The sequence below is a fragment of the Coturnix japonica genome, chromosome 3 (genome assembly GCF_001577835.2).
Source record: "Coturnix japonica isolate 7356 chromosome 3, Coturnix japonica 2.1, whole genome shotgun sequence".
In the NCBI taxonomy this organism is placed as follows: domain Eukaryota; kingdom Metazoa; phylum Chordata; class Aves; order Galliformes; family Phasianidae; genus Coturnix; species Coturnix japonica.
In genome coordinates, this window is record NC_029518.1 from 33590722 (window position 1) to 33617725 (window position 27004).

Genomic DNA, 27004 nt, shown 5'->3' on the forward strand with positions numbered 1-27004 from the left:
GAGATGTAGGGGAAAACAGTGTTGAAGACAGCACACACAACAGTCCAATTTTATAGGCTTATTTTGATGCTAATGCACAGTCACAAGATATTTTTCCCCAAATGTATGTCTGGAAACACATCTGGATGTTTTTATTTTATTTTTTTTTTTAACTTTTAATATCAGTATCAGATTGATATCCATATGGTTAACTTCAGCACTGAACTTTTCAACTTTAAACTCTTGATATGATACCGAGGGCTTTATTCAGATAGCAGCAATAATATTTAATAACATCTTTTTAAAAACAATAAAATTTATATTTAATATTGCATTTATCAGAATAATCAGGATTAACAATTGAAATCAGGACAAAAAGAAATCTTTTAAAGACCAGTATGAATATAACTTTAGTAAAGTTACATTTGAAACAGCTGTTCAGTATTTAGAAACAATGATGTAGAAAACAGCCTGTATGCTTTCCAGCATAATTCTCCCTCCCTGTTGTTAGAATATTTGTATTTAAATACTCATTTCCAATCAATAATTGTTGACTGGCAGAAAAATTTGATTCTTCATTTACCATCAGTCTTTAAACAACTAGAGTAAAACTTACCTTGGGCAAATTCACTTCCTGAACTGATTGGTGCTACACTCCAAAGAGTTTGCTGGAAAGCTGCATCAACATGTAAGCTACCATTGCCATAGGAGAGATGCTAAAAACAGGAAAGGAGAGACTTTTACTGGGGGTTTAGTTACAAATCTCACTGCAATCACAATAATAGTATTAAACAATTTCTTTGCTATATCACATTTTTCCTATTTACTAAAAATCAGTCACAAAGACAGACCTTTGTGCTCTTCAAGAGAGATTGGAAAAAAAGCTAGAAAACTAATACAGTATATTTGCACCCAAATAACATACACAGATTACACAGAACAGTCAACACTTCGCGGGTCTTAGACAAATGCAAACACTCTGAAGAACCAATTGTTAAATGCTGCAGGAATCTTACACCAGTGCTCCACCTTTTGTACATCAAGGGATTTTCCATTAAGTTTAAATACAGTGAGGTGACATTAATCTGTACTTTGGGTGTAACTGAGCACTTAAAGATTTTTTTTGGCCACTGGCTTCCTCAAGTCATTAGATAAAAGAAAAAAAATAATGGAATTTGTAGGGCACTTGAGGGAGTTTCCAAAATAAATTCCTACATAAATATTTTATAATACAAGCTAATCTGAAAATATCTTTCCCTGAAAGATTTTCTTACTGCCTAAGCATTCAATGGGTACATTTCTTTTTCTAAGAACTCTCTTCTAACAATCTTGTTTGTTTTAAGCTTCCATGTGATTTTCATCTCCTGCAATGGCATTGCTGTCTAAGAAATTCTAAGCTCAACGCCTATTAGCATATTATACACCACATCTATGCAAAGCCTTTGTCCTACACCATTCTACTGATATACCATAAGGATAGTAGTATTTGTCTCTATTTCTGTATGCTTATGACCAATATTAATAGGACTGAAGTGGCTATAGAGGTCAGAAAGAAGTAGATTCCCAACAATACGCATAGTATCCATTCTCCTGGCTGCATGCCGCATGAGATATCACAACAGCTCACTCATGTCTACGCCCATAACAGTTATGGACATACAAAGTAACAGAACTCACAAAAGCCATTTTTTCTACCACACCAGTGTCACTCAGCATATGCAATAGAGGATGTTTATTGAGCAAACAACCACTTTCACACTACCACAATTATCTAACATAATCAGTAGCAGAATATGAAATTGCAGTCCTCAGCACACCTCCAATCTCATTCCTGCCCTACTGACTTTAATTTTATTGTTAGATTTCATCTAACTTAGCTCACGTCACAGAATCCATTTAGGGACAATGAGCAATTCATCACAACCAAGCAAGGGCATTACTTTTTGTGGAGAATATATTACTCCAGGTAAGCAGAAGAGTAAAATCACCATGTCACTTCGATCTGTCATCAACAGAGCAGTTATTGTAACTTTGTACTGTTAATTAACTTATTTTCACACACTGTGGTATCAACTGAATTAACGCTAAAGGTTGTAGATAGAACACTGAACAAAAATTCATCACTGACTTCTCTCATCAGAGTATCATTTATTTTTAACAGTTATTTTCCCTCCAATTACAGCTCTACTGATAACACAAAGGTCTTAAGTGAAGAATTTTAAAGTTTGGAATACGAACACATTTCCTAACACACTACCACCACAGCAGATTAGAGAGTCTGTATTTGCAGTTCTTTCCCTCATGTCCCCAGATTGGTTGGTGAATTCTTCAATTTGCAAATGAAGACATAAGAAGATTTCTTTGACTATGAAGTTCTAAATTTGCTGCCTAAATCACCATCCACAGCTAACTACGAAATGAAGCCCTGACCCTCTAGAGGAAGTAATTTGTCAATGAATAATCAAGGAGTCAATTAGGTCACTTATATAGAGAAGGGGAGGGGAAAAGGAAAAAAAAAAGGAACAAGGAAAAAAGGATGCTGAGCTCTTTGTCATTGCCTAAATTTTCAGTGCTATATTTCAGAATCCCAGCATTGTTGTAAAGCAATCTGCAGCCCAATTAATTTAATACATAATTTATTCGGAGCTTATCGGCTTGGTTTGCTACTTTCAGCAGAATAAAATGGTCTAAAAGAAACAAATTCTGTAATGCAAAAATCACAATGTGGATGCGACACTCCATGTGACGTTGAGAAGCCTCCATGCCTTGTAGCAGCTTGCTGTCATCTATGAGGACAGCTTCTGGCATGTCTTTCAGGTATGAAGGAATAATATTTTCAGTGCAGAAATTTTTGGCATGTGTATATGCTAATACTGCCAGACATCACTCTTCTCCTGCATCATTTCTCTCCAGTATTGTTCTCTCTGCACTAATGTCCAAGCTTAGCCAAAAAGCTAGATTTGTCTTTCCAAACAGTGTGCAAATAATCTCCAAAAACAGCATTTAACCTGCCACAGGTTTCCAATCATGTTTCAAAAATAAATTACAATATTTTATGAGCACAAATAAACACTATAGTATAAGTGCAGTTTTTCACATTTAAACTCAAAGACTAAAATCTCCCAGAATAATACAGGTTTCCCAGCTGAACTGGCTGTCATATTCAGAACTCTATGCTGCTCTGTAGAAAAGTAACAAATCATCTCTCTGTTCCAAAGCCTTCAAGAAGAGCTCAGCAAAATCCAGCTCTCCGAGGAGCAAAGAAACCAAGATAATTTCCACAAGAACCCTTCAGCGGTGATTGCAGCAGTGCAACTGCATCTACATCTGCAAATAAGAAGATGATGTATTTTTAATTTTGCTGTCAGTACGCACAAGAGGAATACACAGATGCCATGGAGAAAAGATGCAGGCTGTACTTTGGAGATACAAATTGTTTCAACTTTTTTTTATGCAAGGAAATAAAACAACTTAATATTCTCTCTCCAAAACATATACGTGTGAAGAGAAAAAAAAAAAAAAAGACAGCCAATCAGTCTTCCTCTTAGTTAATGTGTGTTGATATCAACATGTCATCTAGTAGTATTTTTTTCAGCCTGCACATTATATTATTATGCCTTCAGATTCATTCTCAGACAATGTGAGAATACCAAAAGAAAAATAATAATTGAGAAAGCTTCTTCTCTGGCACAATTTGAGAACTGAATAAGGCAGAACACTTCCCAGAATTCCTCACTACTGCACACAACAGTGGCAACGACCATACTGCTTCATAAGAGTAAGCATAAGCTGGTACAGAGATGGAGACTGCAGATGTGTAGCCAAGAAAAGGATAAAATTTAATCTATTTCTTCTCTGTACTCAGAGGTTTTGACAGCCTTTACTGTTCTCACTTTCTCTGTCTTAAAGTGACAGCAGCGATCAGGACACAGACTTCATTTTTCCACCATATAAGTGCTTTTTCTCAGTGCATCTGAGATGCATCCAAGAGCATCTGAGATGTTACAAGTTTTGAACTGATACATTCCCATAATAGGTAAACAAACAAGAATGCATTTATCAGAGTGAGGGAAAATACTTCACTGGTATCTCTGCTTTTTTTAGACAGCCTGAAAGCAAGCAAAGCTACAGAAAGAGATATCTACCTGAGAGATATTTATATCTTGGCAAAGAAGATAAAACACACATCACTGTATCTAAAACAAAAAAAACCCAAAAAAACAAAAAAAACCAAAAAAAAAAAAAAACCCAAGAATTTATTTCCCTTTTTTATTAGAAAACGAAAAAAGTCTTCAAACAAAGAATAAAAAAAGAGGATTTAGTAAGCTTCAGCAAAAATCACCTACAACCCTTCCAAATTATTATCATGTATTATGATTAGAAACAAGTGCTTTCATTAACTAAATATTATTAATTTTGCAGAAGCAAGCATCGAAAGTTAAGAAAACAAATTAGTCTATAGTAACTCAAGGTGTTCTGGTATTTACAAAATACTACATTCTCCAATGACATGATCCCATGTAATTTTTTTCAAGGAAGTGCTGTCTCATGGAATTAATGAGGAATACAGGATAAAGGGGCTCGTTTCATAAATAGTTGTTCAGCATTTTGCATCCTCCTCGATCTTCAGTCTGTAGCCTCATGCTTAATTCAACACAGTCAACATTTTAAAGTCTTGAGAAGAGAATTATAAATTTCCTCATAGGCATTTCCCTTGCTACAATAAATTACAGCATTTCAAAAACAAAACAAATACTAATGAAATAATTTTCTCAAAACCTTAAAGGAGTAGCATGACAGCACCATTTCCCAATGAGGAGTGGATGCACATAGCTTACAGTAAGAAATTGTCATTAACCTCGAATACCCCAAATAGAGATTGCAAAAAACAGTTTATTCCCACCATAAATTGCATTCTGTGCAGACCTAATGCTTAAGGCAAAGTTTTCCTTCTCATTTGTGGCAGAAATCATGACTGAGAAACTCTAGGACCTTGAGCAGAAGAACAAGACCCCAAAGCCATGATTCAGGTACCCAGCTGGCAAGAGAAAAAAGATTCAGTGTCCATTTAAAAACAAGACTGCTATAAATGACAATCTGCTCAGCAAATTCCACAGCAAAGTCTGACAGAGAATCTAACTCTCCACTAAAACAATCAGCTAAGCATCATAATGCTCACTTCCAACTTCAATTCTCAACTTAATATTTTGTCTTGAAAGTCTTTTGTTCTATGGCCTCTGACACAGTCTTTCTGCTTCAATTATTAGCACTAAGATAGTGTTCCATACAAAGCTACTGTGACTGTACATTCAAGTGATTACATAACACATATTAGTTCTGGGTATTTTTACATTTTCTAACACCTACAACTTTTTGAAAGTGTAAGAAAATTATTTTTATGGTGTACTTTGTGTATCATTTTCCATTTATTTTATCTTTTTTTATCTTATCATTTATTTTTATCTTTTTTTTTTACTTAAACCACAGTTGCCATAGGTGGCATTATACTAACACCCACATGAATGAGATGTAGAGAAGAAACTTTTAAAACAACTTTCTAGGCACATATCACCTAAACTAACAGAAAATCACCAGAAGTAGTAGGCTGTCAGCGCTACCGTGGATGACAGGTGTTCTTTAATACAGTGGGTTTCGTAGACAGCTGTTGAAAAGGCAGCTTTCCAGTCTAATTGTTCCAGGCCTCTCCCACTTTCTTTCCTCTCCAAATCTTCATCCCAATCCCCTATCTCCCACCTAGCTAAACCAGCTTCTCAACCAAGTTGAGCCTAGCCTGCTAACATAATAAATATTTTCTTCTTCATCAAAAAGTTACCATCCTCAGCTTTTAACTGTAAATACACAGTGTATATAAATCTAACCCTCGGAAACTTACCAAACTTCACTCTTTGTCAAGAAATCTGAAGAATACCTCACCATCAGAAAAATAAAAATCCTTAATTGGACCTGATTAAAACTACTTGGTCTCAGCATCGAGTTGGATTCATAAGCTTTGTATGTCCACAATCCTAGCTATTGTGAAAGGTATTTGTTGCTACATTCCTTTAAGTGGCATAGAAAATAGGAATTATTCAGCTCCACTACACTTCAAATGAATATACTGTGATTACTTTGTAACTTTCTTTTTTGTTCCATACACAGTGAGTTATCTTTACAATTCTGGGAAAGATTAAATGTGATATTGTTGGAAGGGTTACATTTTTCTGAAGTATGTGTCCAAAATACTGTTACTAATTTTCAGGTGTTCCAATAAAGTTACACTGATGAAGCAAGATTTTTATGAAATAGCCCTGTAGTAATTTAATGTAGCTGTGGGAAATAAAAATGGACTACAAGGGTGCTGTGTGCTCTGGAGGAAACCACAACATGCCCAGTCAGTCTATACCTTTGAGTTCACAATTTCTAGATTTGAGATCTGTAGACCTGCAGCCCAATGGATTAAGTCTAATTCGCTAAGATAAAGAGACAACTTTCATGAAAAGTACTCACTAAATGGTAACTGGGTACTTCAGTCTTCATCATCTTTTCTTTTAATTGTCAACTGCTAATAAAATTACTAAGTAGGTAGTAAAATCATAAATATTCAGATGACTGTGAAGCTTTATATTTCATCAGCTCTTCATTTGTCTGGAAACTCACATTTATAAAAATGTGGGAGTGAGCATAAAAGCAAATTTAATTTTGCTCAGTCCTTCCGTTTTACTATTAAATCACAATTGAATAACTGAAATTGCTTTAATAATATTCATTAAAATTTTGCTATAAATCTTTTTAAGATTATAATACAGATAAAAATACAAACAACATAGACTTGTGTAATTTCTCTCTACAGTGAAAATATAATTTGAGTATGCTGATATTTTGCATTGAAAATGCAGTATGGATATTAACCCCATGGGAGTTGTTAAAATTTATTGTATTGAAGGAAATCAGTCTCTGCAGCAATCATTTTGAGTATCAGGTCTCTACTTGTAAATGTACATGTGATAGCCTTGAGAATTAACAGCTACCACTCACAAGCCAACTAAAAAGATGATAAGGCTGAGAGGATTTACTAATTTAGAGTGTAGAGAGTACAATTCAGGCACATCCCTACATAGAAAAATGATCTGGAACAAAACTGAACTCCAGAAAGTAATTCACTCACTATGTAACTCACTATGTAAGTTACCATGCTTTTACTTAGGAGCTAAAATTACAGTACAATTCTATCCCTCTTTTCTATGTCTTCTCAAAAGAAGGGAGAACATGTTTAATTTTATCAAAAAGAGAAAAAACACATTATTTCTCGTTAAATTCTTCATTTCTTTTACTACATACCATAGAAACTATTCATGCAATAGTATTTCATAACGTAAGAATGAAATAAAGGCCACAGAATAAACATTAATGTTACAGAGTAAACAGTAACAGTTTTCTTGACAGTGCTAAAAATGAGCCCTCTTAAAAGTTCCTTTTTCATTTGTAACTACATTTACCAAATTACTGGGGCTGTTTTTTACTTTCAGATATTTTTTCATAGTTGTTGTTGGGTTTAGTTTGCTGATTTGTTTGGTTTGCTGATTTGTTTGGTTTGCTGATTTGTTTGGTTTCTGTTGTTGGGTTTTTTGTTTTAAGATAAAATAGCTTAGGTGCTTGCAATCCTATGCATAAATAAATAAATAAATGTCAAAGTGACAATGAGATACGTTGATGAGAAACTGAGGAACAGAGTTAATTAAACCACTGATAAAAGGCTGCTAACTCAAAGATTTAAAATATTTCCATTATATTGAATTAAGTATTCATTCAAGGAACAATTTAAGTACTTCATTTATGGCATGTCAGTAGCATCAAACGCTATACTATTCATAATCCTAAGAGCATACAATCCTTTTCAAAACCATTCCAAACATTCGAAAAAATTTAGCATAGAGTTTTAAGTCATATGACAGTACTAGGAACTTCAGAACTTTAATAGGGACTACTAACATTTCAGTTATGTAACTCAGGAATATTCCTCTGAGTTTTCTTCTTCATTAGAAAAAATTTCAATTTGCATCCATTTTTTAAACAAACACAAATCCAATCAGTGGCTTACTGCATTCTGTGCATTTTTTTTAATGTGTTTTCAAATGCTAGTTTAGAATCCTTAATCTATACTTTTGTGGAGATTAAAATCTAAATAAGATTTTAATGTAATGTCTTTATTAACTTCTATAGAGAAGGCACCATTCAAATATTCTTACACTACTTACCAAGTATCTTTCAGAAGAGACACTGACTAAAATAAGGTCATCTCCAACACGAACTTTTTCTCCTTCTGATCTTTGTTTAGAAGCAGGGTGTATTGTCCACCAGCACGCTTCACCTGTATCATTGTTAAGTAACGAGAGAAAAAAATTGGCAAGAAAGTCCAAGGGTATCATCATAACATTTACAGTCACCTCAGTCCAAAAGTTCTCACCCAGTTTTCAGCTGGATAAAACAAGCTTTCATGCGTTTTCAATAACTAACATCATTCCTGTACCATCAAAGTGCTGGAAACTCAAGGTCAAGAAAAATGCAGAACAAGTCTTAAAATAGTCTTAATTTTTATATTGATACATATTTTTATAGGCCTCTATTCTGATTTTTAGACTGATTGTATTCCTGATTATACAGTCTTTTTAAACTAGTATTTACCTGTGGTGTCCTCTTGCAATCCTACATCAAATGCCAGCTTATCCATTGAAGATCGAGATGTTGAGAGGCAGCACAGATACTAAAAGAAAAAAAATCGCACATCATTTGTTATGCCTGCACTTGTGTCTGATAACACACTGGAATATAAAAATCTGCTTACACAACAGCAATTATTAAATTATCCCAATTAGTTACTGTCACGAGCATAAATAAATGCTTGCCAATCTGTATGGCTCTCAAGGAGACTTGATCGAGGTACAAGGTCTAAAATAAGCTCTCAGAATTTACTCACTTTCCACTGAGATAGGAATAGCAGTAATGGAAATAGGAGCTGATTATGTCCAAGTTCAGCTCCATGAAGACTCATCTATAGCTAAGCAGTTCTGAACCTGTATAATTGTTTAGGGAACTGAAAAGTAAGGCAAAATATGTGAACAAAGGAATTTCTTTTCCCACTCTGTTTCCAATAGGTTGCTATCTAGCTGCTGATTCAGTCACAGCTTATGCAATATGTAATATCCAAGGGAAAAGCACTGGGATATTATCAATTCAGCATAGACTGATGAGCAGAGAACTCAACAGTACGAAGCCAGACTTTATTTCTGCACTTACAGAGAAACGACTTCAGTTCATACTTCTAGGCATCTATACTTTTACTAAAATGTCCATAAACCTAGGGTAAAAAGATATTAATAGTTCTCCCAATATCAGTAAATGGCAACAGTCTAGGTACAGTCAAACACTGCTTTCATACATTAAATAAATTATTACTGCTATCAAATCCTGTTACATACCATGCCACTGTAGGAATGGCGCAGCAGGATTGCATGTCCATAGAGGAGTGTTCGATGACCACCACCTTGTGCAGACTGAAAAAGAAACAGTATACTGGTATGTTGGAAAAAAGGTCAGGCCTTTTGCAAAATAAACAAAAATAAATTTAAAAAATAAAATAAAATCACTGGACGGTTTTTATTTACCTGTCACAGAGAAGTATATTTCTTGAAAAAATTCTGCTCAGGTATTAGTTCAAGTACGTGACTTTGAATGCTTTCACCTTAGTTTTAATTGCCTCTGAATATAGTGAGTTTTAGTTAGAATAAAAAGAGTCCTTAGGACAAATCCTAGGTAGAATCTGGAGAAGCATATCTAAAAGCTCTTGACTTCTTCCATTTAGAGTTCCTCAAGTTACTAATGATGGAAAATGCTGTATTTTGTGCTCAGTCACAAGTCAGGTATAAAATATATTGCATAAAATCTGAATCCTTCTTCCTTGGGCTGAAAGCAGAAGGACCCCAGAGAACTGCAGCTCTGTTGTACTTCGTACTATCCTCTACACTGTTATATAACCTTAAAATCGCTTATTATTTCCTCATTTTTATATGTAAGAGATCTTCCAAGGGAGCTTCTTGTTTATTGTTCCCATCTTTACTAGAAAATACTAATTATTTATCAATCACGTTTAAGAGCAGCATTTTCAAGACTGCTTGCACTTCAGCATTTTAATACTAATGGACAGAATCCTTACATTCTTTAATCACAATCCTTACATACATTCATCATGGTTTCTGTTTATCTACCATCAGCTTAAACACTTGCAAGAACAAATAATCTCACTAAAGCACAAACAACCTTCCAGCTTTTGCTGAAGATCAACAAATTCCTTAACCTGAGATGCAGATGACTGACACCAATCAGGAGTAGAGACTGCCTGACAACACACTGTTAAGAGCTTAAACACACATTTATCTGACCGCCGCACACAGCATTATACACATATGGTCCTAGAAATCCATACGTAACTATTTCAAAATCTACTTGCAAGGAATATTCTTTCATGTAAGACACCTAACTTAGCATCTTTCATGAAGCATTCATACCCTTTATTTACCATAGTAGGCTGACCTCATGTTTAAATGAAGCATCAGATTCATTATAGAATAAACTGGAAAGAGACATCCTATGCAACCTCTACAGCACCTTCATTTCAGTGCTGAAGATCGATCTCACTGAATGGCTCTGCGGACAACCCATGGTTATTTTTCCTCATTTACTGATCATCCTTCCTTAACTTTTATCAATAAATACAGAGATTCACTGATCTCTGAGTTATTCAGTTATATCTATCAATTGTGAAAAAGTTAGTAGTTTAAAAATAAAAAATAAAAAGAGAGATAGAAAGCAGCTGCCAAGAATTCATGGCTTTTATCTTTAAAGAGAAGAGATTATCCTGATGGTCACTAAGTATTCTTTGTGTCTGAACAAACTGCAATGCCAGTTAAAATGCATGGAGATGCTTCAGCAGTCTCTCTGGAAGAGTGACTGACATGATTTTTATTAAGAAGGAATATAAGTCAGAGTCTTTGTCATAAACACAGTCTTGACAGTAAGACTTGAAGATTTAGCTTTGAACTACCAATACTACTGCTGCTTTTTCTACAAGGATGGACAGAGACATTTGATAATGTCAAGACCATAATGCCAAAGAAGAAAGCTGAATGACTGCTACATAACACATGATGAAGTGGAGAAAAACCATTCTGAATTTATTGTCTTATCAACACTTCAGATTTACCCATATATTTTAACAACATCCAGCATAGCCATCCAACTAATAAAATAACTAATATGGACAAAAGTCTGAAACCTCAATAACACTTTGCAGTAAATTGTTCTCCGTTAGCCGTAAAATTGACATAATACAAATAGATTTTGCTGCCAGCTGTACAAAATTGAAGAGGAATGCAGAAAAATCACAGTTGTGTTAACTTGCCCTTATTTGGGGCATATCCCTTATCCCTGTTAAGGTTATCCCTTAGCAACTGTTTTGATAAACACTCCGTTTCTACACAAACAGAAGAAAGACTGGCTCAAAAACTGCCAGTTACTGGGGGGCTGCTTTTTGTTTTTTGTTTTGTATTTTTAAAGATATTATTTTAGTCCTCTTAAAAAAAGTTATCTAAAAAAAAAAAAAATTATTTTGCTCATTAAAAAAATATAAGGGAGTTTGCTGTTCCTGTTTCTTAGCCAAAAAACAAAGAGTTGCAAGATCTTCCACATAAACACTTCTGAAAGGCAATTATCATCAAGCCAGACAGATGCAGGGAGAATGAAAAATTGAAACACAAAAAAATACAGGACAGAATGGAAGAGCAAGACGATGAAACTGTCTTCCATTTCAAACATTACCAGGTTACATACATGCTTGTAAGTCAATTTCGTATTTTAAAAGCTCATTTTGTACATACTTATTATTTAGCAGTTATTTTCATGCCTGAAAATATGTAGTAAGTAGCTATTGGGCCACAGTTGTCAACTGAATGTGTCTTTGATTTCCAAAAGAATCCATTCTTACCTATAATGCTACAGAACTGAATTTTCTATAACTGTAAACAGTAAACTTCTAAAATAAAATTTCATTTAATTAAACTGAAATGAAACTAAATTGAAAACCAAAATAAAATCTAATGATTGGATTTCTATTGCAAAGATGCAGAATTACAAAACAAAGCAAATGGTTTGAATTTTAGGTACTCCTTTCTGAAGCCAAAAGTTGGAATCAATTATCCTTTTTGCCCCCTTTCAACTTGGAATATTCTATGACCCTAAAGTGCACCAATAAGGTTTTATCAAATTTTTAGTAGCATTCAAAATCTGAAATTTCAGATTACATTGAAAATAAGACTTGCTGGAAGCAAATAAATGATATTTAAAACAATATTTTGTTTTACAAGTTTTTTTTTTTGTGGACTGCTTATGTAAAAGCCTTTCAAATCTTTCAGACATACATTAAAATGACTTTCACCTGCAACCATAGATGACTTTCATTTCTATCAAACAACTCCTAAAATTATCCTGGACAGACTACTACAAGTAGGTAATTCCACATTATCTACCATGAGTGTGATTTCCTTTATGCTTTTAATTCATAGCATTCAGTCATTTCTATGTTGGACAACACAGTCCCTGAATAAAAGCAGGATGTAGAAAAACATATTTAGGTTCAAGGACTGAACCCACTGAATTTTTAGAAGCTATGCCTCTCAGAAATATCAATCACATGAATGCTCTTCTTGGGATGTTATCCCCCAATAATTTGAAAATTAGAGTATAATGGTTTTGTACACATCAGACATATGTACAGACATTATCACCTGACAAATTAAAACAGACACTTCAGTGAAATTAATTCTCATAGTTGCAATTACACCACTGTACCTAATGTTGCATTAGTACACATGGTTCCATATATGCAAAGGTGCAGGAAATTATTCAGAGTATACTAAACAAGTGTTTTGGAGCAACTTGTGCTTCTGGTAATCTCACTTGTACTGAGAACTTTTGTAATTACAAAAATGAATTCCTTAGACATCTAAAGAGACTTTTAGTCAAAAAGACATTACCTTTCTGCTCTTTTCAAGAGAGCAGCTTAATTTCTACTAAAGATTTATTACATCAGAGAGTATACTACTACAAACCAATGCTGATGTTTCTTTCTTCATAGATCCATGCAATCCCCAAAGATGTAAAAAATAAGAAGAAGAAAAGAAAAAAGAAAAAAAAACAACCCTTCAGGGACTTACTACCAAAATACAAAAATGTGAAAGTATGGTCCTTCAAACAGGAAAGTAATTCCAGTGCTTTGTGCACTTACACAATTCAGAACTGCAACGCCTGAGAAATGCACTTGCACCAATACATGGTGTTCCAGGCAATTCTAGTCAACAAGGAAAGCAATTTAAAACCAACAGCACTGAGCATGTTGTAACAAAATAAGAACTTTAGCACACTCTGTAGAAAATCATACAAGGCAAAACAGTAAGTTTCTAAGAATTATGTAATAGCTTTTATTGCCTGGAAGATGTCCTTTCATGATGAACCTGTAAGAACAGAATGGAATTAGTGGTAGATGACATTATGAAAACCAGATTGTAAGCAACTACAGTTTTGACAGAGCTAACAACAACAACAAAAAATAGTTAAAAAGACTAAAAATCAGTTGAACAACAAACTACAAGACACCGGTAGTAAATCCTTTAAAAAAGTCCAATCCATATAGTTGACGATGGTGGTGAATTTCAACCAGTTTCTTTGCCTATTTTTTCCTCTGTGCCCTAGAACTAGCCAAAGGAGATGTTAGACCAAATGGTCTAGATAAAGCTTAGGGCCATTTGGTATTGCCCTGAATAGGTTCCTAAAATCCTATATAAACATTTTCATGGCACTGAAATTTTATTACAGCTGAGAGTAGCTGTACAGTAAAGGAAATAATGTGATTACCATTTTTCTTCACAAATATCTTCAAAAGCAAATATAGCAAGATCAAGTTAAAAGTCTTAAATATGACATATGTACACAAGAGTAAAACATTGTCCTTTAAAGCATCAGGCATTTACATTTCATTAAAACGCAGCAAGGCCCTGGAGCAAAGCTTAAATTAATGCTTTGTTTCTGAAGATAATTTGGGAAAATAATTTTGCATTGAATTTATTCTTGTCACATACTTGAAATGCCAACAGCAGCTTAAAATTGCAACATGTAGTAATGGTACAATTACTTAAAACACATGAACTTGGAATTTTAAATAAAGTTACTGCAAGCCTATTTTAAACATCAGTCTGACAAGTCTGAATGAGGGGAAAAGCTAATCATTTCCAATGTTTATGTTCGTCTAACAACAAAAACAGATGCTGAAGACAATAAAATTTCATACAGAGGACACCTTACAACTCCATAAAAACTTAAAAAAAAAAAAAAAAAAAAAAAAAAGAAAACATTATTACCTCCACCAAGAGAGTGCTCTAAGTTTCATGAAGGTACGTAGTATACATCTTACAAATATTTTTACTGCTACAAAAACTGCAGAATGAGAAATATGTATATATGCACCAATTTGATTGCATAAGTAGAAGCATTTAATTAAACTTAGAATACCTCTCAATTTCCTGCTTTGAACACTTATAAGGGTTGGTTGAGAACCAACAAAACCATAAAAATATCAAGCAGAAAACTTCAGCCACCACTGATGGAAGTCTCTCAAATTCCAGTCTTTGGGTCTCACATGGGAACTGTCACATTTTCCATACATGAGCAGTCAACACAGTCTGAAATTATGTTTAGATCCATTAACAAGAGAAAATCAAATTGGAAATCAGGGTCTCATTACAAGTATTGGCTTGAAAAAGTCATCAACCATGCACTGAGTGAAAGCATGCTAAGCCCTGGTGTATGCTCTTCCTAACCAGAATCTACCTGTGCTCAGAGGTGTGAGACAGTTGACCTCAATGCCTTCCACTGAAAGCCAAATAAAACTTCTTGAAATAGGAGACCAATACAAGCACGTAGCTTCAACTGGTTCTCTAGAAAGAAAACTATGAGTACCAGGTGAGGAACATTGTTGTATTAGGCGTGCACGAACACTCGGTATGTAACGCAATAGGCCCTCCCCTGCTTGTTTATGCATATGTAGAAGGAGTTATGCATATGTAGAAGGGGTGTAGATGAAGTAGATAGCGGCTTATTTAAACCGCTAACATGCATAATAAAATGCCATTTAGCTATTCACCATGTTGGTGTGAATGTGTAGTTAAATGGGCCCCGACTGGACCAGGTCGGATTCGCAGAGGCTTAATGCTAGAATCCTGACGTGAAATGAACTACAAGTAACAGAACATATGCTCTGTATATATAAAATACTTTTAAGATTGATATTTAAGCAAATAAAAGGATGCCATTTAGTAACCTACAAGACAGAAAGAAAAGTATTGACAGATCTTGAGTTTAGATCTTGAAAGATTTTGAGTTCTCACTCAGGAAAACAAAGCTTCCATGATGGCAGAATTAGAAATGAAATGATAGAAACTGGACAGAGACGGAAAGAAATCACGAGGAATGAGATGGAAGAAAAAAAAAAAAACATGTTAAAGAAAATACTCAAGTTAGTTCTGACTGAGGAAACTAAAGAATTAGTGGAAAGAAAAAAAGTGTTTTGGACAGTAATTCAATTTACCTAAAGTATATCGCACACTGACAACAACTATGATTTTCACACTTGCAAAAGCAATGCTAGGAAATTACATCTCCAGCAGCACTGGAAAACTTGAAAATGATACAAGAAGAAAAGATTGCAAACAAAGCTATGGAGTGTGAGCTGAGGAGTCTTCCACAGTCTTCTTGCATGTAGAAAGATCTGTTTTCTTAAAAATATTTGGAGAGGAGAAGATGACAATCTCCTTTCCAAAGTAACAACATCCAGGCACAGATACTAGCATAAAAACATAAATGCTAATGAGACCCTTTTGTAATTACTATGTTCTTAGGACTGCCATTTACTGGCCCCAAACCCACAGTATGAAGCTACTTAGATTTTAAATATGCCAAGAGAATCAATTCACTTACATAAAGCATTGTGCTAACATATTCCTTTACCTCTCTTAACTAACAACAGCGCTGAAGGGCATATTCAACACCATTTAAAACCTCTTTCCATGTCTCACTGTAGCCTATATCCCATGTTGAAATGAAATAACAGGAAGTTCAGTAAGGCATTATATACACACATTATCCTATATGCATTGTAGTCTCCACATCTTTCTTTAAAATTTGTATTTCATTATGCTACATTTATTCAAGGAATTCACTACAAAACAGTAAGTGCTGCAAAAATTCAGGAGATAAGTATAGCTGATGGCTCTGCTGGCACCTGCTCTTCAATAAAGAAGGCCTCTATGACACACAAAATCAAAAGACGCTCCACACTTCTTTTTCAGTATGATTGGCACTTACCTCCTATTTTATAATACACCAAGCCAAAGAACAGAAATGGAGCTACATTAAATTATAGGTTTTCAATATTTACCTTGACTGAAAAGTACAGCATGTAATTATACTTCATATAAATATCACTTGAATAAATAAACAGGCCAATAAAAATCTTACTCAAGAGTAAAAAAAAGATTTAGAAAATTGGAACAATTGGTAATGATGACAAAGACTTCTGCCAGCACCGTGCTAAATGATCTCAATTTCAATAATATTGACTTCCTGGAAAGAAGATTAAACAGTCACATAATTAGAAACACTTCAAATGCACCTTGTGTTTAATATTTCCAGCACTAGATTTATGTTACCCTTCTCCAAAAGTGATGAACTTCACATCTGTGAAAAGCCAACACGGTAGCGGAAATGAATAAAAAATAAATAATATTGATCATCTGTTTTGAGCCCTCTATGTAAAACAAGCATTGATATTTCTGGCTGAGGTAATGCTTCTATTAAAAACTCCTACTTTCAAGCACTTACAGCAATTTAGGAGAAAATTGCCCAAAAGGAAATTTATTGATTTCTCCCTTGGTCTAGTTAAGATTTCTCTTCCCACTTCCTCCCCCTCTTTCTCTGCAGAGGAGATGGAAGAAATTATTAAAAATCTGCCTGGTTATTTTAGAGCTAACTAAGTGGAGGAGAGAGGCATTTTTTCACAGGGTAAGGACTTTTTTAAGCTTTTTCTGTTACTGTATGATACGAGGAATATGAGTCATCCTTGTCACTTGAGAAAGAAGCTCACAGATAAAGAATAAGACAGACAACCAAGTGGGAAGAAAAGATGGATCAGCAGAGGAGTCATATTAAGAAAACTCCTCTGACGTCATTAAATTTAGTGCCTGAAATAGCACTGCTTATCTAGACCCAAATTCCTCCCCAGCTCAGAATGACAACGAAGCAAGCAAGACTGTATCACAGAAGTGTGGGTTCACAGGAGATGAAAATCCTAAGTAAATCATTCTAGAACGCAAAAAGTAAAAAGTGTATAGCCAGCACATCTTGGATAAATCACATTCAACTATTCCAAATGAAAGTTATTTAGAATGCCTGGAAGCTCTCCAAACAACTTGTCTTATACTTAAAGAGGAAATAAATAAATAAATAAATAAATAAATAAATAAATAAATAAAGGAGGAAAGAAAAAAGGAAAAGAAAACACAGAGAGGAAGCAGAGCTCTTGCTCACTGACCTGAGACCCAGTGGGCTGACCACTCACAACAATAGCCCTGTCACAGAAGAAAGAGCATACTGACCCTGCTCTGCCAAATGCCCAAGTGATCTTCAGGGAATTCTGCTGTTTACTCATTGTCTCAAGGCTCCTTGTTCAGCAGACAGTGTTTCATTCTCACAGAAAGGGTAACAATGAACTGAGAACTACAGGTATTGGCCCAGTACTCTGTCTCCACAGAGACAGATACCTGTCTTTCAGACCTTTGTGATCTGAAGAAGTCATTCTCAATTCAATCTAGAATCACTACGGTTTCTAAATCCATAGTTTTATAAAATTCAATATGTTCTTTTTCAGTGAAGGAAAGTTAGAATCTGATGTGTAAAATAAAAATAATGAATTAAATGACACCGGGAATTGACAGAGAATATAGTACTAAATGTTTTACTTGCTTACCTTCATCATAAATTTCTGTAGAGCCATGAGAGGGGGAGAAAAGAGAAAACGTGAAATGAACATTTGCTTTTCACGTGTTTAAAAATGGGATTTGTTTTCTCTAAAATAGTGAGTTGGATACACAGAACTACAAATCACATTTAAAAGGAACATTTATCATTGTAATTAGTGTAATTATAGCTTGTGCTGGAAAGCAAAACAGCTGCTCAGAACAGGGCTTCATCATTTTTTAAGATTTTTTTTTGCTTTAAATAATATACCATATTATGTACTTATGGCTTAAAGATAAAACACTACAGGCAAAATAGATGCCATACCTGATCATCTTTAAATACTTGGTCTGCATAGCAATTCAATGCAAGTTATAAAGTCTTGCATTCAAAGAGTAGTGCTGGGAAGAAACACTACCACTGTAACAATTTATAACACGCAAATGCAGACAAAGTTAGGAAAATGAAAGTATTAATAATATTTCATGCATTTAATTTAAAAAAAATAAATAAAAATGAAGTGCCACACTACTGATGTTAAAGGAATGTTGGGGTTAATTTTCACAGATGTGCTTAAGAGTACAAGGAGAGGTTACTTGCAGTGATCCTGCTTACTCTGCAAAAGATCTACGGTCACTTTTTCCTCTATTGCTCTAATTATTTCATGCTTTGATATCTGAAATTTTGAAGCTAGGGAACGAAGTCCAACAGTAAACTTCTATCTCACATGAAAAGAGTCTAAGTTGGTAGCCTCCAGGAAACACTGTGTGCTTTCACTTCATACAGGCTTTTAAAACAGAAATGTCTGTTCTCAGAGATGCAAAAGATTTTCTAGATAAATATTAAATAAATAGGAAGAAGAGTACAGTATGAAATGATGATGTCAAAGCGTTCCTCTCTTTTGGAAAATCTGGAATTTAGCGTTCAGGTATTTGGAAACAAATTGAGCAAAACTAAATACTAGGAACATTGTCTACCATCCTCATAAAGTGATTACTCAAAATATAAACATAGATCAGCAGTACAATCATTTGGGGACTATTTTCCATCCCATTTCTTGCCCCAATATTTTGTCTGCTATTAATGAGTGACTCCAGAAGCTAACCAGAAGTCCTTGCTCAGCTCAGCACATTAATTTCTCATAAAACGTTTGCAACTCAACATGTTGTCATGGTTTTCATACTTGAAAATTAAACAGAGAGAACAGACCCATAACTTGAAATTTCTTACTGTCATTCCAGTATCCACTACTCTTGAAAGGTTTTGTTCACCAAAGACTGATACCAAAATGTTAAAGTTATACATACTGATACAGTCACCACATACAACAAAGGATTGTTGTACACTAGAAGGCAATAATCATCTCAAAGGAAGAGATCAAACCGTGATGACTTTAGTTATACACAAATCCCTTACTCTATCTGTGAAGCTGAACTCCTGACAGTAGATGTTGGTCATGTTTATGTTTGAAATTCTGTGTTATATACACCCTTACTAAGCACACAGATGTATGCAATATCCAGTATGCCATGCAAGAATAGAAACCTAAGTCTTAAGAATTAACAAGGATGTGATTTATCTGCACTACACTGCTTCCAGCTAGTTAAGGAAGAGAGGTGTGCCTAAAATTAATCTGATTAAGATATATTAAGCTGCCATTCTACTTAGAGTGAAAATAAATATACAATAGAAGCTCTGTCTTGACTACAATTATCAGCTTAAGAAACTTTCTAATTCTACACCGTCTACAGTGAATTCAAGAATCCATCTGGGGTTCTCAACTGAGCGCCCAGAAGCGAAGGAGCAAGGTAATAATGAACAACTGACATCTTTTTGGACTACAGATAAAAACTGCTGTGCTGAACACCATCAAACTGAAATCAGTGCGGCTCTGATGATGGAAGTCACCAAAGACAGCATTAAACTTCTATAACAAACATGTTTCTCTAACATTAAAATCTTCTCAAAAGTTATCCTGAGAGAGCTAGAACTGGTAACTAAATCCAACTGACAACTCTATACCCATATTTCAATAACTTTTTAGCTGAATAATAATTTGGGCACAAAAGATAGCGTGAGTGGTTAGTGTTACAGAAATACCATAACTGCAAAGGAATTGAACTCTGAGCATACAGCAAGAGGATTACCTCCATGCCTTGCACCACGACTTAAATAATGAACAAAGCTTCTTTGGAGACAAGTAGTTACTTTAACATATCTTCAGTGCCATTTAGAGTAATTCATTGCATGTCCATGATTATTAATCAGAGTGACCTTCAACCATTAATTACCTAATAAATTGAATATATTCTCTGAGAATTTTTTATTCACACTGAGTTCTTTCACCTAAAAAGTTGCAAAATGAACCACTTTTTGCAGAAACATTTTCTCTTCCGTAAAGAATTTGGGTTCAAACTTTAAATATGACTGAGTGTAGAAGGAAGTCAATGTAGGAAATCATTTATTTATTCTCATACAGATCTTGAAAAAAAATTGAGAATGGGAGAAGATAGCACTTTATGACATTAAAATGATCAATCATAGGAAGTGCAGCAACTATGGAAAGACTACTTAAAAAACTACACCTACTGCTGTATTTTCAATTACATCTGCATTTCCAAACTTAGTATACCCTGCGTTTTAGTAGATGCCGATTGCAGTCCAGGTCTAATTCATAAAACCAAGAGAAAGTGATACAAACATTTTTTTTTTAAAAACTTTCTTCTTTCCATAGCAAAACTCTGTGTAAATCTGACCACATTTTTCCTTTAACAGAATGGTAGGATTTCTAACTGCATCTCTAACTGCATAGCCTTGGCAGTTCTCCTGCAGCTTGTTTTACAGATCTGAGAATTTCAAGCTATGTTCTGGGTATCAGTAGTACTGTAAACTGAAGCTAAATGTCTACACTTTCAGTTTACATGTTTTCTGTATTTTTTAATAGCTTTGAGTGAAAGTTTAACACTTCTTTGTAAGTAAACTTCTACAACAATAGTACAAAAGCGAATCTTTAAACTAAGAGGCATTAACCTCTAAGTGCCTAAGAGGCACTAACCTTAGCAGCTTAGGATTAATCACATTATTCTTATTATGCTCTTTCCATGTAGCCAAGAAGTCCAGGAATGGAGCTGAAATTCATTTTTGAAGTGCAAACCAAAAATCTAAGGAGTCAAATTGTATAATAGCCCCCAACTTTTGTGAATAGTTTTATTAACACCACATCCTTAGTGTCCTCAAAAGAGACTTAAATAGCTTATTTATTTGGGAGTGAGTGATAAAGTTAGGATGATGGAAAGAATAATGGATGTCACATGCCTATGATCTAATCTAAAACTGTCAAACTTACCACACTATAAGTATCAGAAACCAATGGCTCTACGTACAGTCACAACTGCTGCTCCCCAGGGGCCTGTCTTGGGACTAGTATTCTTTAGCATCTTTATCAAGATGCCTTATGGGAAAGAGTTCATCCCTCAGCAAGTTTGCAGATGAATGGAGCTGAATGGTGCAGTAGACACAATGATGGAAAGGGACATCACCCAAAGGGACCTGGACAGGCTTTAGGAGTGGGCCCACAAGAATCTAATGAGATTCAACATTGCCAAGTGCAAGATGTTGCACATGGGTCAAGGCAATCCCAGATATGCGTGCAGCCAGGGAAAATAACTGATTAAGAACAGCCCTACAGATAAGGACTTGAGGTGGATGAAAGGTGTGACATAAGCCAGCAATCTGCATTGTAGCCCAGAACACCAACAGTATGATGGCTGCATCAAAAAAGGGGCGGCCGGCAGGGAGAGGAAGGCAATGAATCGTATGCACCACTCTTTCTCTGCCCTCATGGGGCCCCACCTCCAAGCCTAGGCCACCAGCACAACAGAGATATGGAGATATGGATGTCCAGAGGACATCACCAGAATGGTAAGAGAACACCTCTAATGCTGAGAGAGCTGTGTTTGTTCAGCCCAGAGAAGAGAAGTCTCCAGGGAAACCTCATTGTGGCCTTGTAGCACTTAGAGCTTTAAGACATAAAGATCAACTTGTACATGGTTTGATGAGGATAGGACAAAGGAGGAATTGTTTTAAATGGAAAGAGTAGATTTATATTAGATGTTAGGAGGAAATTTTTACTCAGAGGGCAGTGAGACGTTGGAACAGGTTGCCCAGAGATGCTGTGAATGCCTCATCCTTGGAGATGTTCAAGGTCAGCATGGATGGGGTACTGGGCAGGTTTACAACCCTGCCCACGGTTGGAACTGGATGATCTTTAAGTTTTCTTCTGAACCAAGACATTCTACGCTTCTATGATTGATTCTGCACTGAAGCAGATCTATGCTCCTTACAGTCATGCCAACAGAGATACAATAGGAAAAAAAAGTTCAAGGAATACCTCAAGCTCACTTAGTTCTTACCTAAAATATCTTCAATAATCTTAAAGTGTAATAAAGATCTGGGGACAAAATTAAAACAATAATAGTAATTGAAGTGTTGAATAGTAGGACTGGAATCATTCATTAAAAAATTTCACTAGCAGACTTTATAGGCTCAAACAGTCCAAAAGTGAATAAATTAAGCTTAACTACATGAAACTGCTTCCAATAAGTTCAGTTATTAATCTTGTCACTAAGTTGGCATGAAGTTTGCTTAACTTAGGCTCTGGGATTGGACTCCAGGTTGTCTATAGATACACAGACATAAGCGAACAGACCTTGAACACTGGAAGATGTCTTATGGAGAGCTGCATATGTTAAAATGAGGTACTTAACCTCAGTGACCAGAAATCACATGTTCTATCATCTGTGCAACTGACAGCATTCTGCTGCCATTTAAATAATTTCTATTAAAATGCATCTTTATGTTTTGTGTGTCCCTTTAATGCATTCTGGATTAATTCAGAATGTACATCTGTAAGCTACCAGGGAATCATCTGGAATTACAGAGAGTGCTAAAAGCTGCCTTGCAGGGCAAATGAGGGATGACCTGAAATGAGATCATTTCATATTTGAAGTAAAGCCAGCACTCACTTCAGCTGCATCAGATAGGAGGCTGTCTGGATTACTGAACTGATCTACTAAGAAAAGGCTCCAGCTCACGCAAGTTGCAAAGAAACATTTAGCTCTGTTGTCATGGGAAACATTTCATTTTATCATGGTTAAAGAACACACTTCTGCAAAGCAGCCTTTCTTAAAGATAAGATTCTGATGTTTCTAAATTCTGAAATTTAATTTTAAAAAAAAAAGGGGGGGGGGGGCGCAAATCTCACTGTATTTTCCAAGAATACACTCTTCAAATACTTCAGTCAAAAATCAAGCTATATTAGAGCATGAGGATTGTATATACAGATACCTGTATACTATTCAACTTCTCTATTACACTGTTTTTCTCTTTACAGCAAACCTGTTCCTAGGAATAAATTCCCAGAATCCAAAGATACAGAATCAAGTCCTCTAAGGTGTAATTAAAATGTTGGACAAAATGAGAAGGCAATATAGCCACAACTATAGCTTTACAAATAATAATAATAATAATAAAATAAAAAAAAAAATCCAAGTTACTTCATACTGGTTTTGAAAAATATCCGATTCATTGACCATGAATAATGCCAGCATACCGATATAATGAACTGAAATTAACTTAACTGCATTTACTCATTAATAAACACTACAAGCATTTTTATATATAGTGATATAGATAATTGGAAATACATTAGTAGAAAGTGAGCTGAAAGTCTTAAGGCACCATTTAAAATATGCACTTACCTACAGGCATGTCAAGCAAGCTATAACTTAATTCGCTACTTGCTATAAACATGTAATTGCCAGAGATTAAAATTCTATAAACTCTAGCTGAAAGAAAGTAAGACCAGTGCTCTAGCAATGAAATTGGCCACAATCCAAAGGATGTCTGAATAATTTTTGATCATGTGCTGTGCAAATTAAATACAAAGAAATTATAGAGGTCTTTTAGAGTCCAAGCTTTCAGAGAGGCTTCTATCTTTTTTTTTTTTTTTTCCTTTTTTTAAGTGAACAAACAATTTTACACACAATTTTATGACCAGTAACTCATACATCTGCACATTATGATTACACTCAAAAGAAACATATGCAAACACGTCCCAAATTGGGGATTTATATTGGATGTCCACACAAATATGCATGGCATACACAGACACATTAGGAGAGGTCTTAGCAAAACATCCAGCTGAGAACTGTGCTTTGACTTCATTTGTTGTGAACTGTGATTTTTTAAAATTCTGTAGCAGCTGTTCTCCATCTGAAATACTTAGTACATATAATAGATGCAGTTAGAAACAGTATCACCCATTATTTATTAGTATTAATTATTGTCATGCATTTTAGGATTATGTTGTCTGTTGTCTGTATTGGAAAAGACAAGGTGGGTAACAGAATGGAGTAAAAACACTAGACAGCAAGGCTCAAAACTAAGAGACAATAACCACAAGAGTGCATTGCACAGTTCTAAGATCTAACTTAAAGGGAGAGATCATTGAGTTAACATGAAATTTGGTATGAAAATTCAGGAATGATCAGATCTTATATGGCCTTGTATTTGCCTCTCTTTTTGAGCCAAGCAAGTTGGAGATTCATGAGCACACAGGGTATAAGAACAGACAGCTTAGACTCAGTGGTAACATGAAACATTTGGGATCAAGTGAATAAAAGACAGAATCACATACCCATTTTTCCACATCAACTAGCTGTAGGAAGAAAAAGCAAGAAATCAGTAAATCTCTTTCTTTAAATACACCATATCAAAGTATATTTTGAACTTAATGTTTCACTTCCTTGGAAATGTATCTAGCATTAAAGAAAATGTATGAATAGAAGCTATTGTTTTGGCATCTTCTCTTTAAAATATCAGAGGCTCAATTTTTTTTCTCTTTATTTTATGAGAAACACTTAAAATTCTAGTTGTTCAAAATGTCCACTAAAATTTCAGATCACAGATAGTAAATGAAGACTGATGATGAATTAGTCACACATTTTATTCTCTAGCAACTGGACAAAACTACAAAACAATTCCTCAAAAAAAAAACCAAAACATTTCTCCATGTACTCTTGAGTAAAGCTTTGTTCTAAGTGAATATTTTAGGTGTGAAAATATTTAGTGATGGCTATTAAAGGTTTGTGATTTCAATGAAAGCTAAAAGGATGAAACCTACAACTATGGGACAAACATCAAGCCTGGACCCAAGAGACTGAAGCACAAGAAAATAGAAGAAAAGAGAACTGAAACCAAAATGTCATTTTCCCACAGACAATAACAGAGAACCATTCTGAAAGCTTAAGCTTTTCTGATAAACAGCCTTTTTTCACACTAATTAAATAAACTAATTTAAAATTGCTCTCTCCAAAATTATCTGGATTATCATATAGTATCGGGAAAGTTAAACAAAACTAGAACAGATTTCAGCGGATTTGTTCTAAATACTAAAAATTGATAAATTTCTGAGGTAGATTTTTCTCTAGATTTAATACAGAAAACACTGCAGCATATCAAACCTTCAGTGGTTTTGCTACAGGTACATATGGACCTTCTGTGAGCACGTTAAACACAACATTTGGAACTATTCAAAAAGATAACATAGTACAAATTTTGACTAATTTCTGAAACCAGTAGCAAACTATTTGGATTCCAGATGCTTCTGAAATTACTGTAATGGAAAACAATGAATTCAGTTCTTATTTTTAAAAATGATATTATTCAGAGCATATTTCCTCATTTTTCAATATTTTAATTTTAATTAAAATGGTTTTACATTTTATATTTTAAAGCATTTATATATTAGCACGTTCTGCTCATGCACAGAGATTTGAAACCACATCTGAACTGTGTGCTAATTAATATCAACTTGTAAGGATTTTTAATTTGATCATTCCTATCTCTCCTGTGAGATGTAGACTGCATCTAGATTTTTAATAGGAGTTCCATGAGCTTAGTAACCAACTTCAACTGCAGAAATTTCTTTCTTGCTTTTCATACATCTTTTGTTCAAATTATATATGCATTATGAACTCAACCATCACAAGCAATTTGACAGTGCAATGCTACTGTTCCAAAATTTAAATGAACAATTCAATCTATATCAGTTTCAGAAAGATCTCTCAAAGCTCATTGAGCATTGAGTTGTACAACCAATTATCTTATAACCACTGGATTGACTGCTCACTTTAATGGGCACTATCTAGGTTCAAAAGTCAAGTAATTATAAACCATGCATGCTACATCTATATTTGTATACCCATCTTCAAAAGGAAGCAACAATAGTCTTTGACATGTGCCAAAGGCACCTTCACTCTGTAGTTCTTGAGGACAATCACATGAACCAATTTTGTACAGCCGTCAAATCCTACAGTAATTATGAAAATAGAATACTATGAATGAATCCAAAGGAATCTGCTTCTGAAAGTATGGTCTTCCACTTAACACAATGCACACCACAATAAAATATTGCATTTTCAGTTCTCAGCACATTCCATCCTTTTGCTGTGTTCCTCTGCAGAGACCTCCCAAACCAGATGTGCTCACTTTTCTCTACCCATCTGCAAGAGTGCTTTTCTAACTGCTCAAGTTATGAGAAGACATTTCTTCCCTATAGGTCACTTTGTCCAAAGTTTTAAACTTTCCTGTGTAATATATGGAATTAAAATTTTCTTAGCTTTTACTCTGTGGAACTTATACTGGAAGACAACTTCAAGGTATTTGGAATTCAATTTTAACAGTGGAAAATGTCACAAGCATGACTAGATAAATATACTTACTTGCCCTGAAATTCCTGCTGAAGTACATTCAACTAAAAGTAACTACAAGAACTCTTAACCAAGATCTAATGCAGATAAAATAAGTGTAAAGTTTACATGAATAGACACAAAAAGGTACAATAATC

General features: G+C 34.6%; 1 protein-coding gene across 1 annotated transcript in view; it reads right to left on the reverse strand.

Annotated features, from left to right (window-relative positions):
* RYR2 (ryanodine receptor 2) overlaps positions 1-27004 on the reverse strand; it is a 303963-nt gene that overhangs the window by 167464 nt on the left and 109495 nt on the right. Inside the window, exons 4-9 of the mRNA XM_032443314.1 lie at positions 24794-24814; positions 18107-18121; positions 9456-9530; positions 8662-8740; positions 8235-8347; positions 596-695 (exon numbers count right to left, since the gene is read on the reverse strand). Of these exons, the coding sequence (XP_032299205.1) occupies positions 596-695; positions 8235-8347; positions 8662-8740; positions 9456-9530; positions 18107-18121; positions 24794-24814 (403 nt within the window). The remainder of the gene's footprint in view (positions 1-595; positions 696-8234; positions 8348-8661; positions 8741-9455; positions 9531-18106; positions 18122-24793; positions 24815-27004) is intronic.